The sequence below is a fragment of the Cystoisospora suis genome (genome assembly GCF_002600585.1).
Source record: "Cystoisospora suis strain Wien I chromosome Unknown contig_5337, whole genome shotgun sequence".
Taxonomy (NCBI): domain Eukaryota; phylum Apicomplexa; class Conoidasida; order Eucoccidiorida; family Sarcocystidae; genus Cystoisospora; species Cystoisospora suis.
In genome coordinates this window covers 1-26,231 of record NW_027158127.1, presented here as the reverse complement: position 1 = coordinate 26,231, position 26,231 = coordinate 1, and the positions used below count along the sequence as shown (strand labels likewise).

The 26,231-nt window shown below is 57.3% G+C and overlaps 4 protein-coding genes across 4 annotated transcripts; all 4 read left to right on the top strand.

The window, feature by feature from the left end:
• Positions 1–829: 829 nt before the first annotated feature.
• Positions 830–9,036, top strand: CSUI_009147 (ap2 domain transcription factor ap2viii-6). The gene is made up of 2 exons (XM_068069265.1): positions 830–8,078; positions 8,998–9,036. The coding sequence occupies exon 1, from the start codon at positions 2,269–2,271 to the stop codon at positions 7,471–7,473; it is 5,205 nt and encodes a 1,734-aa protein (XP_067918762.1). The 5' UTR covers positions 830–2,268; the 3' UTR covers positions 7,474–8,078; positions 8,998–9,036.
• A 452-nt stretch (positions 9,037–9,488) lies between these two features.
• On the top strand, positions 9,489–10,052 carry CSUI_009145 (uncharacterized protein; the record flags this gene model as incomplete). Its single annotated transcript, XM_068069264.1, has 1 exon — positions 9,489–10,052. A coding segment is annotated over one exon (126 nt), but the record flags the coding sequence as incomplete, so codon positions are not given.
• A 1,076-nt stretch (positions 10,053–11,128) lies between these two features.
• On the top strand, positions 11,129–11,682 carry CSUI_009144 (uncharacterized protein; the record flags this gene model as incomplete). The annotated part of the gene is made up of 1 exon (XM_068069263.1): positions 11,129–11,682. A coding segment is annotated over one exon (552 nt), but the record flags the coding sequence as incomplete, so codon positions are not given.
• Positions 11,683–11,905: 223 nt separating this feature from the next.
• CSUI_009143 (uncharacterized protein) lies at positions 11,906–26,231 on the top strand (the record flags this gene model as incomplete). Its single annotated transcript, XM_068069262.1, has 6 exons — positions 11,906–15,289; positions 15,721–18,258; positions 18,776–18,962; positions 19,452–19,526; positions 20,002–22,896; positions 23,227–26,231. Coding segments are annotated over 6 exons (12,084 nt in total), but the record flags the coding sequence as incomplete, so codon positions are not given.

The window sequence follows — 26,231 nt, the reverse complement described above, 5'->3', positions numbered from 1 at the left end:
GTACACATGCCTTTTGAAAGCACGCAGCATTGCTCTTCTGCCCAAGCTGCCCTTCCTGACGGAGTCACGCGGAAGTAGGGCCAAGAGAATTGCATCTTCGCGAGGACTGTGAGGGAACGCTTCCCACTGTAGCAAACAACGAGGCTCTTCGTCTCTTCCGCCCCCCAACTTTTTGTGCACATTTAGCGTCCCTGCCCGGGCACGCCTCTGCGACTGTGAGAAGGGGCTGCGCACTAATGAATGACCAAGCCAGGTGTCAACTGCGGGCTGCGCTTCGTGTCATCATACAAATTCTGTAGAGAGGCCATCAGTTTCTTAGCTTATCACTCCTGTCCTCCCTTTACCCCACCCGGACGCTCCCTGCCTACCCAACCTGCCACCCCGATGTATGGAAGACAGGGACCGGCGTCTCTCTCCCGCCCGTTGACTAAACTGAATGGGCGGTCGAAATATCAGGCGGGAAAGCATGCGGCATAAGCCTGATGAAGTGGGTTGTGGTACCGTGAGGATTCGAAGGATGCGGCCAAAAAGAAAGAAATTTGCCCGAGCGGTTCCTGCTCCGACCCCCGGTGTCTGTTCCGCCAACCCGCCCACGCAGGTGTCGCACCCCGAAAAGGTGACACGGTAGCGGTGGAGGTAGGAAAACATGTGCAGCAAGTGAGCAGCCCGATGGTGACACACTGGTGCGGCGGTCGTTCGCCATCACACTGCGCAGGTTGTACGTACGGCTGGAGACGCTGTTAGTGCGCGCGCCGAGCCAACTGGGCTGGGGTTGTTGGGGCTTTTCCTCGATGAGGGACCAAGCCTGTTCGCAACTATGGGAGACTCGAGACAATCTTGCAGACGAGGAAGTTTCGACTAAATCCCATACGCGTCAGATGCGCACACACCAGTCTCCTTCGTCTGCATTGTCTGGTGAATTGTTCGTAGTCAAGCAATTGGCAGTGCTAGGAGGTTAGTGATGGAGGTTGCGGTCAGTGGTCGTGCTTCGTCTGAACCCAAGAGTTAATCCCGACGCCTGCGACATAAAATCTTGGTGAAAGTGTGTCAAGCGTGGGTGCATTCGGCGGTCTCGGGACATTTGTTTTCAAAGATAGTGCCGGGGACAGGGGAACTTCGTTGAAGGGCCAGAACGGTTGTGGACTGTTTCACCGCACTACAAGTTCGCTGTTGCCGCCCTGTCTTCACACTGTGCTTCGACGAAGCCACGCGGTTTCTCCCAGCTAACAAGATGGTGGAGCGGCAGTGGCTGCATATCGGGGCTCTGTTTTCTGAGAACCCGGGAGCTTCATGGCCTCGATGAGCCGGCTAATGCATTGGACCGCGGCGGGTAGCCCATGTGTAAACTCGAAAGGCGACCCAGGGTCTTACCTGTTGAAGTCGTACGCGTTGAGGTGCTGAGAAATGAGTGTCCACTAGTCCATTTTCGTGTAGTTTACGTTGTAAGGCTCGGCGGCAACGAACTGACAACTCTGGCTATCCAGGCCCGGGCCCGAGGTGTTGGAGATGGTGCGGCGTCCCCGCGAGGTAATGGAAGGAGGCCTATTATCTTCTTGACGCCGAGCCGACTCTTTCTTCTTGATGCATGTCTTGATTGGGCAAGGTCTTCAAGGAGGACGTAGCTGCCGATCTCTTTTGTAAAGCCGTGAAAGGAGAAACTTACTGCCCCCACCCTGGTGCTTCAGGCTTCATGGGGATACGTAAGGAAGTGCCCGGCGTTCGAGAACACTGAACCTGAGTGTGCTTCTCACCACCAGGGACCTCAGGTCATACCGTGGTGTGCGGGTTAATCATGTAGTAGCAAGGGCGAAGGCTGAAGCTCTGTGAATCCGCGGCTGACAAAGCGCATCCGGGCTTCTGCACACTGTTGCATGCGTCCGTGAAGGAGGACGGGTGATCAAAAGCTGACGCACTGCGGGGCGCGGACTTGAGTGCTGCACTGCGTGGTGCCGAGGTTAGTCGAGGCTGTAGTATGGGCCAGAGGTCTCCGGTCTTCCGCGAGTCCCTGATCCAGCGTGGTTACAGCGAAGCGTTTGACGATGGCTGGACGAGTGCCCGCCCTCGCTGAGCTGCCTGCCGAGCTCACGACAGGCGTACAAGGATCATCGACACTTGTGCGGAAGTGAGGCGGAGAGTGTCCAGTATTCCATTCCTGTGTCCCTCGAGGGTTTTATGAAAGCTGCCTGAGCTGATTTCTTCGATTCTCTGGTACTGTGCTCCTGCCAACGTGGAGGCGCGACACGTGCTTGTTCGCGGCAGCTGCGGACAATGGCGAAGACAAAGGCGGATGGACTGTCCGAGCAGGTGCTCTCCATTGCTGTGCCTGCACCGCTGCAACCCACGATTCTTCGCAAACGTCCCCCAAGTCTGCACATGGACCGGTCGTGGCCAGTGGAGGTAACCATTCCGTGCAATGCTTCGTTCCCCTGCACGCCTGTAATATCACCGGCAGCATCGCTGTGTGGTTCAGCCGTCTCCGTTCTTTCGTCGCCGGTTTCCACGGTGGGCAACACGTTTTGTGGGGGTGGACCGGACTTCCGCTTTTCAAGTCCCCTCTCCCATGCTGCAGAGATTGAAAGCCAGCCAGAGGTTTGTGCTGTCCCGGCGAATGAACCCCTATTCCCCGCCACGAGTATATTCGTCACTGCCAGGGGTGATAGCGAATCTTCGGCCATGACTCTTTCCCGCAGCGGAGATGTCAGACAAGCCGTTGATTGCGATATCCCAGCAGATGACACGGAGATCTTTGGACAGCAGACGGCAGCCCTCGCGTTTGAGGTGGACGGGAGGAAGGGGAATTCCGAACCTGTGGCGGTGGTCCGCGCAAAGGACCTGTCCAAAGACTGCGAGCCGGATGAAGTGGTTTCGCAGGCGGAAAATCAAGGTGCCGAGTCCTTTCTCGTTGCACGACGTGCGGACGCTCTTCCGGAAGGGTGTGCGAGCAGCCGGTCCACGACCACAAGTGAACCGGGTGCGGATTTCAGTGGGTTTCTGTGGGAAAAGCATGCGTGCAGCGTTTCGCCCAGCCCGGGTGTTGAGGGACGACGTATGGATGTTCAGATTAAGGACAGCCGGGGCGACCCTGGAACGAGTGACTCAGGGACTGGTACGACGTGCACTGGTGGGAGGACGGCAGACTACCGAGGTGTGAACAGTCCTGTATCCCAGACCACTGAAGCGGTGGATGACATTAGAGAAACGTTTGTCTGTATTCCTGGCTTGGATGCGCGTCCTGAGCATCTGGACCAGAGTGTCGGTGCCGAGGCCCGGAAGTCGTGTAGTACAGAGAATACCGCCGAGTCCACTGGAGCTAGCGCAGTTTTGGAGACCCTTGGTCCAAAGGTGAGACTGCCTGTAGGCGCAGACTTGGAAGAACGGCTAGGTGATCAGCTTTCTTTCGAGCGTCTCGAATCATTCTGTGACGCGATTGCCAGTCCTGCTGATACCTTACTCTGTACGGACTGCGGCTGCAGTCAGCCACGTGCGATCACGAGGAGGCTCCATCCTGAAGTCGAAATGAGCGGCGTCGCAGTATCTGAATTGACCCGGGACGGTGCCCCTCACAGTGTAGAGCCCAAGCCAGGGGCCTTGAATGTTGTCACAGTCTCTTCCGACAGCCACAATGAGTGTCAACGGGGTCTGTTTGAAGACAGGAACCCGTCAAGGAGCGGTCAGCCTGAACATTCATATATCCGCCGGTCTGCAACAACCGGAAGTGTCTTGAAAGGCGAGCGGTCGAAGAAAGGTGACCTAGCAGATTTTGTAGACAGCAGCAGGGAAGGTGACACTGTTGGGGCGGTTACCACCGGTTGCGGCACCACTTCACGGTGCTGGCGGATCGGCGGCGGGAGGGGCCAGAAACTGTTCACTCGCTCGACTCCATCGGGGCAGACTGGGTCATTTGGTTGCGCGTGCTGCGGGGGCCCGCTACTTTGTTCTCGTTGCAGCACCGATGAAGGCGGCCGTGCGGTCTCAGCAGCAGGCTTTACTGCTTCCCGTAGCGGACGGCTTTTTTCTCATGTACCCTCTGACGAACAAGCGTGTCAGTCGCCCGCAGCGTCCGACGATGAGGTATGGCTCGCAGAGCCGTGTAGAGTATGTGCTGAATGTATCTACTGCGCGTCCTGTGTCGAGAGTATGAGGGAGGCGACGGCAGTGCCAGGCGGCCTGACATCACATCGCAATCACGCAGCGGAAGAGGACAGTAATGTCAGCGGTGGGGAGTGTAATCTCTGTGGGAAGGTCACCTTGCCTGGTTCCGATGTTGCGATTACAAATGCATACGTCCACTTGGGCGACACTAGTAGTGATAGCTCCATGATGAGCGACCTCGAGCTAGTGGAACCGAGGTTACCTTCCTTTGACTGTGAAGCCAGCGGCGCCGCGTACCAGACGAGCGTGCTTGGTTTTCAAGAGTTGAACCCGGGATTAGTAGGATACATGGGGCCTTACGTAGGAGCTGTGCGACAGACGCCGCGCGCAGAAGCAAAGCTAGCTGTAGTACAAGCCGAGGTGAGCCAGCTAGGGGGGGAGACCGCTGTCAGTTTGCCAAGGCACGGACAGTTGAAGCCACTCCAGTCGCCGCTGCGCACTGTCGAAGAAGGCCCGGGGGCCGAGGCCCCAAAGCGGAGTCTTGGGTCTGTCAGCAGTTTCGCGCCAGCCGGGCAGGTTCAGCCGACTCCGGAAAGCAGCTTGACGCTTTTAGAGCACTCACCGTCTCCGCGAAATGCACCGCCCGGCATTGCTTCCGCGGGCGAACCTCGGCGATCTTTCTCTCATTACGAGCAGTTGATGAGGTCTTTCCATTCGAGTGTTGAATCCCTGGACTCGCACGTCGAGAGGTTTCCTTCTGCTTGTTGCGATGGCGAGACGTGCGACGTTCGTATGTGGAAGGGAGTGAAGATGCTGTATACTAGGTCCTCGGGTCTACCGGAATGCGCACTCGCCCCTCATACGAGGACATGTAGTCTGGGTCACTCCACCTCTTATCTCGGCCAGCCTGCAGATCGGCGAGTAGCAGGACAAGGTGTGCAAGTGTTCACGGGTCCGTCTAGCATGCTGTTATCCGGCACGTCGTCGTCCGGGATCGGCACCTCAAAGACAGGAAGATTTCCCGAAGGGCGCGACCAGCCACTTGGTCTCACAGCTGACAACGGTCAACTTGGTTTGGCGACTACGGAGCGCTTATTTCGCACAAGTGGAGCAAGATTGCTGGCGACGACGTCAACAGTAACGACGGTGTCGACGACGGACGCCTTGTCTTGCAATAGCCCTGTGAGGAACGAAACCAGTGCGTCTCCATGTCATGCCATGGGGCCTGGCCCTTCAGCATTTCAGCGCGGTTGTCTTTCTGCAATTGCTGCGGCGGTGCAGCAGAAAGAAGCGGACAGTGTGGCAACCGATCTTCCACCTCAGCCAGTAGGCGAGTCACTGCGGTCCGAGAGAATTGTGGCGACAGGCTCGGGACTTCGTAGCGACGACTGTTACTGCACCCCTTTCGGTACCACGGCGTCTGTCAGCCCAGCGGACGAGGCGAACTCAATCGCAGTCTACGAAAAGCAGATGGAGGATACAGGAAGCTCGTGCAGCGTCGGTCTGCCATCAGGTGGGGCGATCGACCTGGTCAGTCCTTTTGGAAGCACTGACCAGCGGGAGGCTGCAAAAAGCCCGTGCGGTGGCGCTCCGGCGTCAGCTAGGTCGGTAGCCGCGGTCCCGTCTGACACGCCGAGTCAACATCGATGCCTATGGGAGCGTGGCCATGCGTATTCTGCAGTGTGCAGGCTACTAGATCAGGGTCGAGGAGCCGAAGTTGCGCATTTGCAGAGGCATCGCGTAGACTTTCCCAACAAGCCGTTTTCGGCAACACTTCGCCAGGTCTCGTTCGCTCACCCAGTTGCTTCCTCAACTGCGCAGTCGACTGTCGACAAGGGCCAAGACCCGCTAGCAGCTAACGAGAACGGGCATAGAGTCTCCAGTAATCTTGTAAGCGGGAAACGCTACCGATCTCATGGCTTTTCTGAGACGGCACGCAGCACGGACAAGTGTCGGTCGAAGGGTGTGGACGGGACAACGGCAGGCCAGGTCGTTGCCAAGGAATCCGCCGGTTCGAGTTCTTCTGTGGCCGCATCCGCGTTACGGAGCAGCAAGCTCGACTCCCCCCTTCAGGTAACCATGGCTGGGGAACACGGGGGTGTGGACGTTGGCAACGGGACATTTGTAGCAACAGGATGTGAGAGGGGAAGGGTGAGCCTAACCGCGACTCCCAGAGGAGGGGGAACGGTACGTGACAGTGCTGACTTACGTCATTACCAGCAAGACCAAGTTTTCGATTGCTCCAGTAAATCGGGCGAAAAGCTTGTGTTGGACTCGAGCACGAGCAAGCTGAGTAATCCCCCGCCTCAAAATACAACAGGCAGGCGTTCCCCGGGTAGTGTTCTTAATGCAGGGGAATTGCCGGAAATGAAATCTGAATTCTTTGCCAGCACAAGCGGGGAGGACAACCCGTTCTCGGATTCTTCTGCTGGTACTCAGGGTGAAGATGCGGGGGCGACGCAGATGACAGGTGTGGAGGCTAGTTTGGTAGACGTGGCCGTACCAAAGTGCCGGAGCACGAAAAGACCCCGGATCGAGTCATCGGCTCGAGCACGGTTGCATCCATCGCGAGTGTCGTCGCTTTGCAAAGCGCCTGACAGAGATGGCCATATGTCGCAACAGCTTGTAGGAAAGCGTCTAGTTGGCGATGAACGCCCTTCCGGAGCTACCGATGTGCGCAGTGAAAGGGGCTCCCGTTTAGAAGTCTGGGACGGGTGTCAGCGGGAGCGCGAGTCGTGTTCAATCACTGAAAGTACCACCGACAGTGCGAAGCGTGCTCGACCGGGAAGCCGGAAGACAGACGCAGATCCTGGATGGGTCGGGCTCCACGGTCCGGAGCATCTCTCTATCTCGGGTTTAGGGACAAGAACGAGGAGGAGGACCGAAAGAAGCGGAAGGCTGCAGAGTCCAGCCACGAGCGCCGAGCACGTAGCAGGCGCAAGTGGGGACGGCGATATGGAGACAGCACAGGAACAGTCGAAGCAACTACAGCAAAGCCTGCAGCCGGAGAAGGGCGATCCTGGCGTAACGGGGGTCGAGGGCACCGCTAGTCCCAGTGAGTTCGAGCCAAGTGGGGAAGTACTCCGTGGTGACGGATGCAAATCTAGGGAAACAGCGGGAAGTGCTCAAGGCGAGAGTTCGTGGAAAACAGGGTCAGACGGTCGCGTCATTTACGACCACACAGGCCAAAAGATATCCGGTATTTGGTTCGATACCGGCCGGCGACTTTGGCGGGTCGTCTTTACTCAGGGTGAGAGACGACGGACCAAAGGCTTTAGTCTGCGGCAGTACGGCTTCGAGGAGGCGAGAAATATGGCCGTGCGGTGTAAACTTGAAATGGAAGCGAAGAAGGCAGAGAAGAGCACCAGCAACGTCGAATGAATAAATTGTTGCGAACCTTGTGTCGGAGGACGGCCTTGGTGCAAGGATGTAGACCGGCACGGGTTCCTATTCAGTAGGACTTCATCCGCACGCTGAGCTAAAATATTGGCGTTGCCTAGGGTCTTGCAGTCGGAGCGGCCTCCCAGAGTGTGGAGCCACAAGGAGGGTTTTGGCCTTTCGCAAGGCCCCCAGGGAAGTTCGTGGTACCGCCGGGAATGCGAGTAGTTGGAGGTGTTTTCTTCAAAACCTTTCGAAGCTTGTCTTAGCGGCATCCAACTATCGGAACCAGGGACGGTTCGGGCTGGTTCTTTGTGGTACAGGAAGGGGGGGGGCGGGTGCCACTGAGTTGGCTCCCCTGGACGGGTGTCGGCCGGTCTCATTGTAGAGGACAACACGGCGGCTAGTGTCGTGTTTCAGCAAAAGTGCGAAAGTCAGAGCACCACACCACTGGAGGGCAATGCAGCGGTTTGGTTGTGAACGGCCTCCGGTTCTAGCCTTGGGGAGACTTTGGATCGTCGCTGGCATCTGCAGGGACACTGGGCGACTGCACCAGTGCCGGCACACAGCCGAAATATTGCCTATGCGACGAGACAGTGTGGCCCCTGGTAAGTATTAGAGTTCTACTTACACGAACCCGAGCCGTATCGTTAGGCGTTAGGCCCGTCGGTCTCTCAGGTGCGCCTCTCAGTTGTTTACCTCTCGTTTGGGTTCCAGCATTCTAGATGGTTCCAGAACTGTCTCATAGTTCCGTGCAAGGCGTTCACGCAGTGGACTTTTTCCGTGACGCAAGATGGGGGATCAGGCGTAATCAGTGCCAGGCGGCGGGTGTGCTATCGCTGCGCCTGTGAACCTCAGCGGAGCGGTGTTTTCCTCGGACGCGTTGCCTTGCAGCTGATGTTGCAGGGTGAAAGCAGAGAAGCAAATGGGAAGCTGTAGGAAAACTTAAGTACGTCTGTGAGGGGGTTTCCGATCATCTTTGTCGAATGACAAGGTTTTCCGTCGAGGAGAGTGGACGCCGACCGAGTGGGAGCAGTGCCTGCAGTTGATTGCATTACACGGAGGCAACAGCGCAGGAGCGAGGCGGATCGACATCGGTTACCCCGGTGTCATTTGATGATGCCACGACCTGCCAGCCACCGACCCCTGGTGTTACTTACCTGCAGCACCGCTGCACAACTGTTCGGCTGCACAGAACATAGACAGAAGGCAGAGTTCACAAGTGGTAGCTGATACACTCCATAAACGGAGAAAACTAGATGACTGCCTCCGGCGGACCGGAAATCTCCCCGCTGGCGGGAAGAGATCCATGGTGTTCACTCAAGACAAGAGATCGTCAGAGAGCATCGACTTGTAGGAGACCACGTGCTTCAGGAGACGATCCTTGACTGCAGTCCTTCACTTTCGTTTGTATAACGGGAGCACCCTCTTACGTCGCATCTTCAGGAAAAAAGAGGAGCCGGGCCCCCGACAGCAACGGCAAAACAGCCCCTGTGCGCTTGCTGTGTTCATCGTGCGGAAGTGCAGGTTATCGCAGCTTGTGATTTCGTGCTGGAGGTGTACCAGAAATAGGCACATGGCGGAGGTAAACGTTTCTTCCCGACGATATGAAACAGTACCTGTTTAGTGCGCCCCGTAGAAACAGTGACGGCAATCGTGGCCGAGCGCCAAACATTCCAGCAAGACGGCGCCCCGTGCTACGTGGCAGGGGAAGCCGACGACAAAAACGGACTACGCACAGACTTGCCACACGAACACGTGACGTTAATGTGGGTCCCTGGGACTGCGGGGCGGGTCTCAGTGCCGTGTTCTGGATGGTGTAGTCACGTCAAAGCAAGCTTTAGCAGCCGCCCTGCTTAGACCATAGGGGGGCAACCGGCAAAAAGTCCGCTGGCGGTTGGATTTTTCGTCAGCGCTTGGGCAACAGTGATGGCCCCCGAGAATTGCAGAATCAGAACATTGGAAGCTTCGAGCATGTTGCGGTGCCAACAACGCATTGCCGAACTTGTCAAAAAAGGAAAACTGTGACCACGCTAGTTACCCAAAAAGTCTGTACACACCTGGCTATCCCGAACCAGCGCCGGCGCCCGCAGAACGGCGGAGGGGGGGCGCGATTGGGCCTTTTTGCGGGACGTGAACCATGAACTGCGAAGGGACTACCTGCCAACCAGCTGTCAACCGCATGGCGTTTCGCCTGACCACTAACCGATGGGAAGTGCTGCAAATCTAGGCACCTCTCCACAGCGTGCCTGGGATAATTCCTTATTCGGAGAGCCTACTATTTCCCTGTGGAATCTCTCCTAAAGAACAGAGCGGGTCCAGCTTCAGCCTGGTTCTGATGTGAGACAAGCTTACAATCTTCCGTTTTATGTCTTGGACGAGTCAAGCAGAGGGAAACAGCAGGCTACCCCTACTGTTTCCTGCCAACGAAAGGTTTCTTCCATCTGCCGCCTTGGAACGCAGCTGGACTGAGTGCATTGTTCGGTAGTGCGGACATACTCTCCTCCTTTGTTCTAACCGGTCCCACGGATTAACAGTCTCGGCCACCTGGCGCTCGCCTCTCCGTCACAGCCACCACTGCACCGTTGCCTAGGGTCCCGGTCCCTGCCACAGGGGGACTGTCAGAAGGAGAGCGGAAAAGCAGAAGAATTCTCTTTTTGCTGGAGACTTCGTTCCGGGCTGCTGGCACTGCTAACATGCGATAGAACTTGTGAGGCGACCACGCAGAGGCACGGAACCGAACTGACCAAGAGCGCGCCCTATTTTTTTAGAGACAAGGGTTCCTCAAGCCGAGGACTATTGAGTCACATCGCCCAGCCAACAGTTGAACTGCCGGGAGGTCCGCCTTGGGTCCACGCTGCCGGGTCAAGGCTCAGTTGAAGAACCGCCCCGGTATCGCACGCCTGCTTCAGGACCATCTACTAACTCGACGTACGAAGCACCGGTCATGGGCACTGTCTGTCGGCCCCGTAATGATTGTAGCCCCGATATCTCTCCTGGGAGGGACTGGGCCAATCATCGCACGGGCTTACTGCTGAGTACGGAGCAAAAAGGCTTGCTGAGACCACTGGAGAACTCGCCTCCGTTGTCCTCGCCTGCTGCACCGCGTTCAGCGTCCAAATGCTTCTCAGTATCGACAAGCCCGGTCCTGTATGCCGAGAAAGCAGGGGGGCGTGAAAGCGAGAACCACCTGCTGCACCTACGCCTTCAAGAGTCCAACAGCTTCTTGTCGGGGGGTTTTCCCATCGGGGCTGATGCGTCAGCAGTCACCTCGCTTGCTTCGCCGCGTCGGCCGTCGACACTTTTTCTGGGTCGCGGTGCCAACAGCTCAGTTGACTGGCCCGGCACTCCGCCTCACGGCGCTAGTCCAGGTCCACCTGCAACTCTGCAAGATCACAAGGCCTGGCCGTCAGAGGGGGAGTCGCGGGAAACTCTCTGTCCGGCTGCCCCCTTCCAGACACCGCCACAACGGGAGCTTGGCCAGTTGAACTCTCTTCCGCTCCGTTGGCGGCGCGATGCTAGTTGTAGGTCTTTACCTACAGGCGATAAGCAGAGTGCTCTGCATTGCACTTCGGCCTTGCCTTCCGTCCATCTCCCCCACGAAGCCATCATTCTTTCGCAGCAGAGGTTTCCTCCTCATGCGCTGTCAGACAGTCAAAGAACGACAGGGACAAGACCGCAAGCTCCGAGAAGCGATTCTTTACTTTGCTGCGCTAACTCTTGCAGACCGGCTGTGGGAGAAGGTGAACTTCGGCAGCTCGAATCGCCGGTCTTTCACCTGACGACTTCAGCGGCGTCGTTACAAGGAACTCCTAATTGGACAGGAGGCACGGAAGAATGCACGTCACCGTCCACCCAGGAGGCACTGTCCGCGAGTGTGCCGGGTGTCTTTGGCCAGTGCACTGTAAGCCAGAAGACTCGAAGCACCCCGTTGAAAGCAAATTTGCCACCTGAGATCGGTACGCGGCCCCGTGCAGCATGCAACTCACACTCGCGATCTGCCCTCCCTGGCTGCCAGAAGCCCAGTTTCCCGGCACTAAGGCATCCCTTTTATTTCGGAACTCCAGGAACCTGCGGCGCCGGGGTGAGTACGTCGTCCGAAACACCTCCAGCTCGTGCGTGCCTGTCTCAGGAAAAACGTCATGCGCGGTTTATGGGCCAGGTCGCGTCAACTGCTGAGACAGGCAAAGGGCCCGTAGATACAGATACGCCGCAGGCGACAAGGACCGGGCGGACCACCGTGCCTAGCTGGCCAGGTGCCGGACTGGCACACGGACCCGCAGGCTCCTTCCTTGGCGGCTCGGTCTGGCAAGGTGTCCACCCTCTAGCTATTGTCTCTGGGTGCAACAGGCTCGGCTGGGAAAGCAGACAGGGCGCGGCGAACGTTAGTGAGACCGTAGTTCCCGCTGATCCAGACAGAGAGTGTCCGAGAAAAATGCAGAGTGATACTCCGCGGGCTCCGGCGGCACCAAGATTTCACTCCCAAACTCAAGCCGTCTCTACTACCTTTCAACAGAGGAGAAACGTCTTAGTCGGTTGGCGTGACTCAAGAGTTACTGGTTGGAGCAGTCCTGCAATTTCTTTTGTGCCACTCCCTCACGAAAGAACTCCCCGACTGTGTGGGGAGTGTCTCGATGGCGAAGCTGAATCCGGTGAGAGAGCGGGTGTCGATGACGAGAATTTTTCTCTCAGAAGGAGACCTCACTTGGGCCTTGGGGAAACTGGTAGTCTTGACTGGAACGCCGTCGAGCAAATTCACTCGGACTGCGCTCTCACAAAACACTTGGTCTGTCGCCCGACCCGTCGGGAGATGGTTCAGACTGGACTCGGCGAGGCGAGCTCGCAGCAGGCCACCTCAACAAACTTGTCTCCTCCGCTCTCACCTGTAACGGGTGGTATGGACGGAGCTGTTGAAGCAGGTTCGCCACTGCGGTCATCAGCCGGAGGCGTGGGCGCGAGTTTTCGTCCGCTTGACGCTGAGGTCCAGCCGCTTCTCGCGCGTTCCCCGCACCAGTGGGTCTCCATAGAACAGGCTGCCATGCAGCTCGACTTTCACCGGGAAAATGAGTGGAAGCGTTGTGCAGCTTACGCGTTCGCACAACAAGGAACGTGCCGCGCGAAAGATCGTCAGAACTCAGCTGGCAGGCAGTCGGCAGGCGAACCAGCAGACGGTGCCAGAAGGTGTAACGTGAAAAGTTTTTCTCGTTGTACTCCAAACCCCTCGTCCAAGTATCTGCCAGAACGCGCCAGCGGGCGTGCGGCTAGGAAGATTGCCGGAAAGTCATTCGGAGACCGTCACAGGACACGCTTCTCACTCTCTGCCGCAATCGACTTTTCAGAAACAGAAGGCGCCCCCGCGAACGAAGCTGACTGCAGTGACGAGGATAGGAGTTGGGCCGGGAGACAAGACATACTTTTAACTGGCGCGTATGAGGAAGGATGCAAGCACAGCTGTGACGTCGATGCCGGCGCTGAGACGGCATCTTCACCCGCGGAGGAGAGACAAAAGCAAAAAATCTCTGGACTGTCCACCGAAATCCCTCCGTGCTCGAGTGGCGAGGATGACGGGCCCGTAAGAGTTCAGGAGGGGTGTGTAGGGAAGGAAAGACAAAGCACAGCTGAGAAGGAAGCGGGGGGTCCTGGCCCGCAGCAGGCACAGTGTAACAGCTCTGTTGTTTATGAAGTCAGGCATGTGCCGCCTTCACGTCAAGGCGTTTGCAGCCGAAAAAATGGGGCAGGTCAGCCCGTTTCCTTTTTTTCCTCCGCTTCTCTTCTCCATGATAATGGAGACTCAGCCGATCCTTTACTTGAGAGTCAGGTCCTTCATCGTGATGGCGGTAGTAGTGACACTCAGACACCGGTGACCCGGGCGGAGGCGCCCGAAAGGAAATGCAACGACAGCAACGGTGTCTACTTGGACAGCAAACCACAACTTTCCGAAGCCTCTGAAAAGGAAAAGCCAGCGTCGCCCACAGCGCCAGATTGCCCTCCGGCAGCAGACAATTCTCGGGAGTCAGTGTCAGGGCTTGGAAACAGCATTCAAAATGAGGCGCCAGCCTCTTCACCAAGCCGGAGCGTCCGCTGTGGATCGTTCGAGCAAGATGGAGGCACCTGTACTGTTGGAATTGCTTATCTAGATGGAGGATTTTCGGGCGTTTCGGCAGTCAAGGATCAGCACGACTGGCTGGTGAATGTGATAGACGACGCACATTCGGATCAACTCGGAGACAGCGAGAGAGCGGAAAGGACTGCATCCGCGGTGACAGAGGAGGACAAATTATGTGACCACAGGGTGCAAAAAGCATGCGACTCCCTTGGAAGAGCTGGCTTCCGTGGGGTCCTCTCGGGTTCACATGTTATTGCTGGCACCCTCACCAGTCCGCCTTCGGGGACCAGGACCGCGCGCAGGACCAAACGCGGTCGGGCACACATTCCGGAGTTGAGAAGCCACAAGCGGGACAACGCGCCGGAGCCTCAGCGGAATCTCTGGAGCGAGCGCACGAACCACAGGAGAGCCACCTTTCTCAGGGCCTCAATCATTGATGGCGAGTTAAGTGTAGAACGCGAGACAGCAAAGCGGCATAACGACGTCTCCGGCACGGTTGCTCAGGCGGGGAATCAGGAGGGGCTGCTCGATGTCCGAGGGCCCCCCGTAAGTCAGCGATCTCTCAGGGATGGAGACAGCGATTTTGGTTCTGAAGAACACGGACTGTGTGATTCGGCGAGAAAAAAAGCCAAGGTTCCGACCGCGTGTTGCTCCGGCCTGCACAGTACGTTGTCCAGCGCTGACCAGATGCAGGTCTCGCCTCAGGACAGGCTGAGTTCACAACAGCAGATTTTGACAGCGAATGCTGATGTTCGGCGGACAGGGACAGGGAATAGGTCGAAGAGGCGTTGTGACGGTGACCGTTCCAGAGAGTCTCCCAAGCACCAGATAGAGGAGCCTCTTCCGATGGGGTGGGAACGTCTGGTATGGGTAGAGACGGCTGAAGAGGATCAGACACCATCGCCGTCCATCAACGAAGTAACGGAGGAGATTACAGTGTCCACGGGGCGAGGGGACACCCATGAGGAAGACAATTATGCGGGTCTGTGCAAGAGACCAGACGACAGTGCGGAGATGGTGAGGGACAATGCTCCGCTGTGCAAGGGCCAGACAACGAGAGACAGATTCCTCACTGGTAATGGACAGCGGGACGTCATGCATATGGCGGGTGACGAGCTGTCTTCTTCCGCCCTAGGGAGACCAGGTGGCGAGCTGTCTCGTGCCGCCGTAGAGAAACTTGGTGACGAACTGTCCCTTGTCGCTGAAGAGAAGCCAGGTGACGAGCTGGCTCCCTCACTTGTGGAGGAACCAGGTGACCAAGGGTCTTCTTGCATCGCAGACAAGCCGGGTGACGAGGTGGCTCCCTCTGAAGAGAAATTGCGTGCGGGGCTGTCCCCTTCCGTACTGGAAAAGGCGGCTAGCGGAGTGAGCCCCCTGGAAGTCGAGGAAAAACGACAGGCAAGCAACGAAGTGGGCGCACCCAGTGAGGGCGACCGCGTATACTCGGGCGACCACCGGAGGCCTGGCGCAAAGCTTGATCTAAGGTCCATGAAACAGAAAGAAAACGAGTGTCCGAGTGCTCCGTCGAAGCCGCTGCAGCCCGCCTCAACGCCGGTAGCCACAGGAAAGTGTTCAGAGGCGGCAATACTCGCGCGTTCTTCCGTCCGCGCGGTAGAGGTCAAACGGCGTGAAGACAGCCATAGCATCGAGAGGTGGAGGTCCGCGCTTTATCCAGCTGCAATTCAGGCATTTTGGCTTGCGATTGCCAGAGAGGTACTTGCCACACTATGCGAGCACCACACTGGTGTGCGACGGTTGGGGGTGTCCGTCGAGACGGGGAGCCGGTTCGAAGTATCACAATGGACACAGTAGAGTGCGGGCCACACTGAGGACAGTCTTTCCACGTGCGGTCGTAGAGCACCTTGGTAGCAGTACTAAATGATTTGTGTGCACTTGTGCTGGTTCGGTCTCCTTGGACGCTAGCGAATCCAAGACGTCTTCACGGGCAGCAGCTTTTTTTGTTCAGAGGAGCGGTACCGCGGTACACTTGGCCGGTACTGAAAAGGTGTGCTGGGCTGCCGCTGGAGTAACTCTTCTCTCCGCTTCCCGAACACCAAGTTTGCAAAGCTCAATGCTCTAGTCCGCAGTAATCTATTTTGAAGTTTGTGCTCTGCTTGGCTGTGGCGTGCACCCCTCATCACCAGGTTACTCCCAGCATCATACCACCTTCACTGGTTCGGCTCTCTCTTCTCCTACCTGCTTCGCGACTCTCTTTCCAGTCTGCAAAGCGTCGCCGTCGGTGTAGCACTCTTCTTTCCGTTAGTGCTAAACCGCAGAAAACCGTGTCGGACAAGGCCACTCGTGACACAAAATTCTGTCGCCGCGGCATGTCGTCCCCACGGAGCCTTCGAAGTCGCTTGAAGCCTCCAGCCAGAAGCTTGCTTCCTACACCAGATCATCTGGATTTGCTCGACGCCCCTTTCTCCAAAACAGAAGGCTGGGGTCGGATTGCGGGGGTCGTCCCTTGTCGCCCGTCTGCTGGCAGTGCTGGCCGGGCCGACGAGGGGCGGTCAAGCTACGAGCACATAGCAGTCGCGCCGGCGAATGGTCTGCACTTGTCAGCAGCTCCAGGCACAGCTGTGGGTGACAGTTTCAATGGAAGGCCGAGCTGCTCTAATCGCACTAGAGCATTGAGTGTTACAACCAGGGCTTCAGGGAACACCGCTAGCCCTTGCATCGCGGAGAAAATCTGGTGCGATGTAGAAATCCTTCCGACTCCGACGACGGGGCGCGAAACGTTACTAGAGAATGCGAAACCGGAGCCGCCAGTTGCAAGTTCAGAAAGCATTCCGACAACTACAGGGGATGATACGGCGGGTGTTTTAACGCAACTGACAACCGAGGAGAGGAGACAGCAGCCGTTCAAACTTCACACGCCGTGCGGCTTTACGTCTTCACCGGTTTGTCCAGAAAAGCTCCAGAGTGGAAGACCAGATTCCGACGTACGGCCAAGGGCGACTGAGAGCGGCGGGAAGCACCCTGAACCAGCGAAGTTACCACGCGAAAACGCGGCCCCTTCCATCTTCGGGTCCGCTCAGCGACGATTTTGTATGCTGGGAGGCCCGACAGAGGAATATTTAGCTTCCGACAACGAGATCTCGAAGTCTGCCACCCTCTCCGAAGAAGCGGTGTTACCGAACCGGCATCGGAACGATACTCAGGCAAAGAAAGATGGCGGGACAGGCTGCAGACAACCCGAGGAAAACAACAAGTCTACGCAGATCAGAGGAGCAGCCCTTCCCGGTGCTTTGCCGACTCAATCGCCCAGTCGCCCGTCCTGTTACGCGGTTGCTCGAGAAGAACTGACCGACTGGAGAAACGTGCGTAAGGAGTCGATGCGGGGTAACGAAGAGATCTCCGCCACTCGCAACAGCGCAGCAGAGAGCCGCGCACTATGTGGCGAGCTGGCAAGCCCGAAGTCTCGTGGTCGAGAGGGAACTGACGCGGTGAGGCTACCAAACGGGCAGCCAAACAGCCCGACTTCCTTGAATAGTTTAGACGGGGGCAGCTCTTTTCCCTCGCAACTGGGCGGCGTCGGTAGGCATCAAAAGGAAGCCAGGGATATAGCTGTTCGAGAGACTGCGAGGGGCGGCCACGGAGTCAACATAAAGCCCCACGAGCCTCACAAGTGCACGGTTATCCGAGGGCACCTGAGCCGCCCTGAAATTCTGGACCGGACGACGAACCGAAGCGCTGTGAGACGCCGAAACCATCGGCCTCCGGACTACCTTCGACTGTCGACGTCAGACTGCGCTGCCCACTGTTTCGGTGTTTACCTGAGGGACGGGGTTTCAGGGGCACTGCCCCTTGTCCTTCGACTTCGGGTCTCTTTCCCCTTCCCGCGAACGCTATCTCTGCGAGCCGACGGGCACGACCACATTCCGTATTCGGGGCAGGCTCGGCAGGTGGACCACATCCCGCGTGGCGGAGGCGCGTCCGTCACATTGATGGGTTGCGCCGGGATAGGCCATTGTGAAGGCACCGGTGCAGCGGTAGTGGAATCAACGCAGCAGTCTTCGCCGAAGGCAAAAACAAAAAGCTGTTTGCAAGGAGGTTCCGCTTTGCTCCATTCTCACCCTTCCCACCAGCGACATGGAGAGCGTCGCTTCTTGTCGCCGAGCAAACAGGCAAACGACGAGGACATTCGAGTGCAGTCAGCCTGTGCGGCATCCATCCAGGAGACTCGGACCGCGGAGTCGGCCCTGGCTGATGAAAGCACTGCCGTCGAAAACTTGAAGGTAGAAAACACTGACCAGGAGATGCCTCCACGTGCTATGGATGCTTACGTGGCGCACTCTCGTGGCGAACTTGAGCGGCATCTGCACCATGACCCCGACACGGCCATGCTGCCGAAGCCGGCGGTTGGACTGTTCCATAGGGAGCATCATGCACCTCCGCTTTCTTTGCATCCGCAAGAGCAGGGGCCTCTGACCAGCGTTTCGTGTTGTCCGCCGTCTTCCACGGCTCAAAATCCTTTTCCAGCCGGCGGCCAGCCGCCAGCTCAACACGCCACGAAACCGGTAGCATCAGGGAGTCCTTCGACACGCCGCCTGTTTGGCCTCGCCTCTGGTCGAGCCCTCACGAAGACGATAACCAGGTCGTCGACACGCAGCGGAGGAGGGGGCGCCAAAAGGTGCAGCCGGCGTGAGGATGAAACACTCGCCTTACAATCCAGAGGGAAGGTGAGCAGATCAAACGTTGCCTCGGAGTACCTTGAGGCAGGAAAGCAGAGTAGGACACTCGGATGCCGACTCACCACCTGCAGTCAAACTTGTTGGAAGTAAACTTGACATGACAGCGTTCGTTTGAGGTCGCAACATTGTACCGGATGCTGGAACCTGCTCGAACGCCCACATGTAGACGGTTGCTGCGAAGCTACCGTGCAGTGCCTAGCTACCTATGCAGGCTACTGCAACCCGATAGGGCCTTGTATTCGTGCGATCAAAACTCACTCTGTCCGTTTGACGCACGTCGGCTGCTTACACTGATTCCATGAATTCATGCTCATGCGGAGCGACGCGCCACGGCGGCTGAAGTGGAATCACACACGCGTCATATGCTTGAGGTTTATTATAACGGCAGGTGGCATCAGCCACGCGGAGACAGGTACGTATGGCTGAGTTAGGGAGGAGGCTGCCGTTCGCCGGCAGTGGCTGCTGCGCCGCAGGCACTTCTGTCCTCCACTCCTGTCACTCTTAGGGCTGCCATGAACGTTATTTTGGCAGGTGCCCGGCGGTTTTACAGTCTGCCCCTCCTCTGTCCTGTCTTTATCAGCGACGTCGCCCGAGACCTCGCAACTGTGTCTCGCCGTTTCAAGGCAGAACGTACCTCAGTATCGAGCTGCGAAGCCGCTGTAGGGAGCTGCTCCGTGAACGATTGGTTGACCGTAAGCTACAATCCAGAGTGGACTAACGGGTGTTGCCGATGTCTTTTTTGACTACGGTAGCCTTAAGAAACTCGGACCTGCGCTTCTCTTGAATAACGCGCTCCGCGCATCTCGCCTGGCTGTGAACATCACGTTTTGCAGATACCTAGCACGTAGAAGGAAGGCCCACTTAGCATGCTGTCCTCCACCGGTAGTGGTAACTGACTCCGAGCGAATGACACTGCAACATGCCAAAAAGCCATTTCTGATGTGTTTGGAATCCCAAACCTGCGGACGAAGTCTATCAATTTCTTTACTGTGCTACCCCTTCCCAGTGAGACCACCCCTTTTAAGGACAATTGAATGAACGAGACAATTGTGGCCTGCTGTACCCCTTCGGCACCTCCGTTGCCTAGCGGCAGGGGGGATCGCAATGGCGGGGGCCGTCGGCCTTTCCTTCCGGCTTGTCAGCGGCCACAGCAAAACCGTGTCGCTATGCTCTTCTTGCAGACTATCTTTCCAGTCGGGAATGGTGTCTCCGAGCCTGCAATGTCCTTGGGAAAGGCGGCAATTTCTGCCGGAGCGGTAGGTGTTCGAGCTTGGCGTTTATGTACCCATGACGCAACGCGGGAGGAGAAACGCGGACGCACCTCGAATCCCGCATATCGGCGTGCTAGCACATAGACAGCGTGATGCATCGCCACCTGACACTTGCCCAGTCTACTTCCGTAAAGGAGCGGCGTGCTACCCAAGCGCCGAAAGCTAATTCTATGGTCTGGAACGAGATTACCAGATGACTGCTGTGCAGGTCGCTAGCTTCTTATTCCAAGGCGAGCCTCCGGTATTCTTGGGTCTACTGAAAGCAGTGTGCGGCTGCCGTGTCATCTGTTCGAGACTTGGGCTTCCGCCAGAGATCTCACTTTTTGGCTTGCCCAGCTGGAGTAATTCAGCAGCGAAAACAGGAGACACACGTTAACGCAGCCATGAGCAGTTTGCCCATGCAACAGCCCGATTTTAGTCGAGCAGTTTGACCATGTGCCGCCTTCCGGTTGTCAACCAGACGAATGCGCCGGACGAGGTACCACTGGACATTCCTGTTCTTCCGAAGCGGGTGTGAGTCAGCTCGTCGAGGATGCTCATGAAGAAACCTGTGGAGATCGCCTCATGACTGAAAGCCTACTTGGTTCTGTCACTGCCGCATCAGTCGGCGGCGCCAAAGCGAGCTCAGGCCTCTTGGCAGAACTCCACAGCGATGACAAGCACCAACAGCACAAGCGCGCGGGCGAGGCAGCCGCGCAGGTGCGCGAGGAGCGCCAGACCGAGGGAACGACTGTGCACCACACACCCCTTGGAGAGACTGAAAAACACATCCAGTCGGATTTGCCACTTGTGAGGGCTCCCATTTTGAAGAGAAAAACGTTTGCCGCTGAGCCAAGCAACTGTTGCAATATTCCACGCTGTGGAAAGGCGCAGCAGAGGTTACACGCGGAGGACCGCCAGTCCGCGGGCCGCAGAAAGGCGGGCCAAGAGAAGGGAGTCGATTCCTGCACCGTGCTGGTTTCCAGGTCTCCCCCAAGGACAGAAATGAGGGTCCCATCTTCCTTCCCGGATTTCGCTAGGCGAACGAAGCATCTGCTGAAGGGGGTCTCGTCATTAAGAACTATTTCTTGTTCTGACGGTCCGCTGTGCATATCGGGCGGTGAGGTGACGGAACGATTGAATACTCAGACCCATACAAGGCGGCCCTTGCTACACATTCGCCTGTGTACTCTATGGATATCATTCGACCTGGTAATGCCTCCCGGCTACAGCTTTGCTGACCCTGTTGAGAAGAGTGGAGGACGTTTACCAACAGCCAAGTTGCCACTACTCAAAAGAGGAATAGTAGGACTGGCGGCAGTGGGAAGCTGTCGTACTCCAAAAGCGCTTCGAGAAGACCACCACGAAAGTACAAACCAGCCTGGAAAGCTAAGCACTTCGCAACATAGGCATGAAAGACCATCGGGGGACACGAGCCTGCCTGACGCACTTCAGGGGCAACCTGCTGGAAAAGAGCACCAAGAAGCAGGAGAGGAAAAGTTTGAGGCAGAGCAATCAAGCCGCGACGAAAAGATGCAACATAGTACGGATAGTGATGAGGCTACAAGGGGAACGCTGTCCGTCGAAATACCGGGTGACCAAGCAAAAGGGTTGCCCAACAAGCGTTGTAGGTTCTTCTGTGAAGGAACCGACCAGGAGAATAGAAGCAGTGTCGTTACCACCCTTGAACAGTCGACTATACTGTGGACTTCACCAGCGGCCGGGCACCTTAACGAGGTGGGTGGAGAGGTTAGCGACAACATGAAGAGTAGAGAAGCGACGCTTTGGCAAAGAAAGAAGCTAAGAACCATGGGCGGGCATATGCATGACAAAGGCGGGGCTCAGGCGACGACTCGAGGCCACGGGTCTGAACGTCTGCCTTGTTCCCTGTCACGTGGTGACAAGGAGGAGGAAGCCAGACTTTCAGAGACCATAGAGTATACGTGTAAGGTTCGGCCAAAAGAGGAAAAAGACGGTTCTTCTGAGCAGAACAGGCAAGCACCTGCGGGGGAGGTTGCCCAAGAAATGGGTCCGAAGACCAACTGCGCCGGTTCGCCGGCCGAAGACCTGCACGCGGCGACGCTAGATAAGGAAGCCAAAAAAGACTGGTGTACAGAGGAAAGAGGACCGTGTCAGTCGGCGTCTGCGGGAATCTACTTTCCGCCCACGTATGAGTCGGGCGTTATGGGGCATCAACAGCGAAGCCGATATGACGAACCCAGGATCAATGAGGAGGCCCAATGTGAAGCCGAGGAGAGCTTAAGGCACCGACGCCGGACTGAGAACCCCGACAGCCTAACTGAGCAGAGGAACATGTCTTCCGTAGCATCACCACGCACTTGCCGGAGTGCAAGACGGGAGACACAGACCGAGGAAGGGAGACGAGAAATTCGGCAGGGAGCCGCGGCTAGCGAAGCTCGCGCAAACCAAGCAGTGGGCTTGCGCAGATGGCTTGGCCAGGACGTCATCAGTCTCCAGCTTGGTAAACCTGACGACTTCTCGCGTGTGATCTCCTGGGGACTAGACTGGTTCTGCTCTTCCGCAAGCCAATCATCCTGGCAGATCTCGCAAGCCCTTTCACAAGGTCTGAGGCCATCCTCGCACTGGAGCCGAGATGGCACAGGTGCGAACTGTTACGTCCAAGAGGGGGATGAGGAGGAGCTGCTGTCTACAGCGGTCACGGGGGAAGAAAATCCCGCGCTGAGAATGAGCACCGAAGAATGTCCAGAGGAGCCAGAGTCCGTGGCCAGGCAGCAGCTTGGCGCCTGGCAAAATATCGAAGTAGTCGTAACAGCCTGTCCCTATAGGCTACGACAAGACTTTACGGGAGATGCTCAGCAAGAAAATCCCTCGACTACTGTATCCGAAGTCCGTAGCCACCAAATGAGACTTCTACGGCACTTCGATGCCGATCGCATCTCGGAGGCACGAAGCAGAGTCAGTTCAAGAATATGTGGACGCATAGGCGGATGTGATCCTGTCATACCATGGCGGACCATGTTTCCGTCAGGTCCCAGATCGGACTCACGGGCCACTTTGGTGACCGCTCACATTCCGCACACGTTGTCGGGCGAGGCGAGGACAGGCGCACACACTCGGCGAGCTAGCCTCTCTACTCCCGGAGCTCCTGCGGGCGGGCGAGCCGCGACACGGAGGGAGCCAAGACCGTTCGCTGACTACAAGGATATTGCATGTTGTGGGCGTGCTTCCGCTGAATTTATCAGGGGGGTCATAGAGACGACGCGAAGGCGGAGGACGCTGTTCAGGTACGGGATGGAAACTTTGGCCAAGCTATTGATGGAGATCGAGCAAAACCCGCAAACTGCTGTTGATGCTGATGAGAACGGAAAAGGGAGTGCTACCGGCGGCCAAACAGGTATGAACGCACAGCCTTGCTCTCACGGGAGCGGCCCGCGCGTTATCGTGGCAAGTTCGCAAGTCTAGAGCACGTCATCCACTGGCTGTGAACGCTGTCTCGCTTCTTTGGCGCGTGCTGCCTCCGCCGCCGCATGTTCGTTATTTCTTGCGTTTATTTCACTTTGTAACCTCTAGCAGACTTTACTGAGTGTATACCTCAACGCGGCTTTCTCCTCCGCTTCCCAGACGAGCCTTCCCCTGTCGCCGAAAGGTGTGTTATCTCGTTCACATCCTTCCTTCTCTCCGTCCTGATTCCGTCCAAAGTGTGTGTGCTGACGTTCCTGTTCAGGGATCTCGGCTTCCAAGCACAGATGTGAAGACTCCCAGCTACGCACCACCCTCCCGCCTTCTTTGCGTTTCCCCCCGCGAGAATCTGATCACTCTACGGACGGCAGTTTGTTTGCTGCCTTTGCATCACCCTGCCCTCCAGAGGGCGGTCCCGGCATTCCCGTCCTCGCTGCTCCCTGCCCTGCGTCAGTGAGCTCCCACGACCGGAGCCTATGCCATCCGGCATCGAAACCGGGAAGGGCCGTGCTGGAACAACAGAGCCCTGAACACGAGGACGATAGTCGAACAGTCGTTATCTTATTTTCGCCGGCTCCCACGTCGCCGAAACAGAGCTGCTCAGAGGGGCGAGGTCGCCATTCTGAACACACCAGTATGAACCAGACACGGTGTGCATTTCCGCAGCTCAGCGGACATCAGCCGGGACGACAGGAGACCTCTCAGACAGGAGTACTGCCGGTCATGCAGCCAGTTTCCACCGTTTCTGAGAATATGGCAGAGGGTGCGGTACACTGTGGGGGTCCCGCTCGGTCAGCTGCGTCAGTCGGTGTGTATGCAGCGTGCCGCCACACCGACGACCGTTCCACAGCGGTGGCTGAGCCTTCAAAGAGTACGCGTCCACTTAACAACCGTATCGATATAGCAACCAAACGAGAATCGACTGTACACGCACTTACAGGGGGGGCGCATTTGGGGCACGCACCTGGCGGAGAACCGGAGCATACAAGCCTGGCTCTAGGAGAGGGGACCACGGTGTGTGCAGCACAAGAAGCACAGAGCTCCTTAGGCAGCCGGATCTTGGCGGGAGGCGCTGAAGAGGAGGCGGGGCCATCGTCTTGCGGAACACAGGACTTGACGCCTTTGACTGCCGAAGAGTGCAGGGGCCAAGACCACCAGGAATCAGAAGGGAGAGGGTGCAGAAGCCTTTCCAAGGCGGACGGACCTCTCAGGATCCAGATTTCAACTTTTCAGCAGCCTGGGACCGATGGAAAGCTACAGGACGCTGAAGACTCATGGCATAGCCAGCTCGGGCTTGCTACCGGCCGCTCGTGTGATTCGGCTGACGGATCTCATGTTCCACAGCAAGAGCAGATCCGCGATAGCGGACACATGTGCTACTCGGGTCGCGCCACTGACGGGCAGCTCGACTGCGGAACAAGGAGCCGTACTACGCAACAGCAGCCACGTACGCAGCGGAAGTTCGCCATTGTCAGGGAGATGCCGTACAGGCTGACCCGCGTACAGTCACGGGCTGTGAAGCAAAGCGCTCTCCCGACCGCAGCCAACTTGCTTGCGCCTGAAGTCAAAGGGAGTACTGCCAGCACGGCCTCTGTTATACAGAAGGGTCTCTGGGGCATTGAGACTTCGGCCGGTCACCCGCTGCCCACCCTTTCGACAGGTGGCGGCCTCTTTGCTACCGAAAGCGAACAGGGCATGAGCGGTGCGGCTGAAACAGCTCCAGGGTATGGTACCTCGGGCAGCGACGGCCAGCGGGGCTTGGGGGGCCCAGCCAGGGAATCCGCAACAGGGAATCAGTCAGCGGATATTACAGGAGTGCACGGTGACGCTGAACGCCGCTACGAGGGCTTACCTGCGGAGGCTGGCGGTTGCGGTCGCTTGTCAGAAAGCTCGTCCGAACGCTATGGCGTTGGAGGCCAGCCGGCCAAGTCTGTGGTTGCCACTTCCCCTGACTACCCAGGAACTTTTCAGGTCTCTAGTGAGCCGAAACAGCCTGGTACACAAAAAAAACACAAGCAAATTGAAGACATGGTTGTCGGGAGCCCCCTGGACTTGCCCGACTCTTCCTGTCCTGGCACCAACCCAGAGTCAATCAGCAGCCCACTGGCAGGTGATCAGGAGAGACGAGACAATCGAGAGGACAAACGGTACACGGACAGCGCGACCACAGGCCCGGGGCAGCCACTTTCGGACACACTAGCCTTACCCGCGTCCCCGCGAGAGTTCGCGAGCAGACAAGGAACCTGCCAGACTTCAGCTGGTTCTCATGATACATGTCAACTGAGAGGCCGGCAAGGGTTCGACGGCGGCGAGCCAGGAGACCGCGAGGCTTCACGACCAACTCAGGATGGGTTACAGGCTGCGGCTTTACTAAACACCCTCGTTCCGGGGAATGCCACAGTAGACACGAGAGTTCTGAGTGGCCTTACAGATCAATTCCTTAGCAGTGGACGCCGAACTGACGGCGGAGCAGGGTCGCCTGAAGCCACGTGTGGGGCTTCTCCGAGCGAAGATCTGTTTTCTGCTGTTCCGTTACAGAGCTCTAACAGTCGGCCACACAGCCACAAGCGAAGCACAGTACTCGCTGGGATTCCACAGGTTGACTTGTCGCACTTAACCGAACCTGAACAGGCAGGCAACACCGGTGTGCCTGGCTGTCACCAAATCCTGGTAGCTCCCTCCCCTGTACAGAGACCGGGTGCTCCTGTGTCGTCGCTATCTTCCTCGGGATGTCTTTGGGATGTCAGCACTCAACCACGCCATGTGAAGGCCGCCAGTGAAGAAGACCGGTTGCAGGAGGGCTGCAGAGGCTCCATGCCGGAGATCCTGCGGCCACTTGTCCAGGGCACCCTCCACGCTGCTGGCGAGTGCTCCTCTGAGTTAGAACCGTGTTTGGTAGAAGAAGGGCAAGCACCGAGGCAGCCATTCCAGGAGTTTCGTGGCAGTCAGCCAGACAATCGAAAGACAGAGGCACACTTTGATTGTCCACCGCTTGCCGCCGAAGCCTCAGCGGTATTCGGCGCCCCGAACAGAAACACGGGAGCTTATCCCCTAACAGTCCACCCGGCTCCGCACCAAGAGACAACGGCTGCGACACCGAAGGCAGCCAGTAATGCCAGGCCTGGTAGCGAATACTTGTTTCGCGTAGAGGAGGGTTCTGCTATATCTGGGGTCACTCACAGTCCTCTCGAGCACGGCGAAGCCCAAAACAGTCAAGGCTGTATTCATACGAGCTTGTCCCACAAATCGTCCCAGGAAACCCTTGTTGAC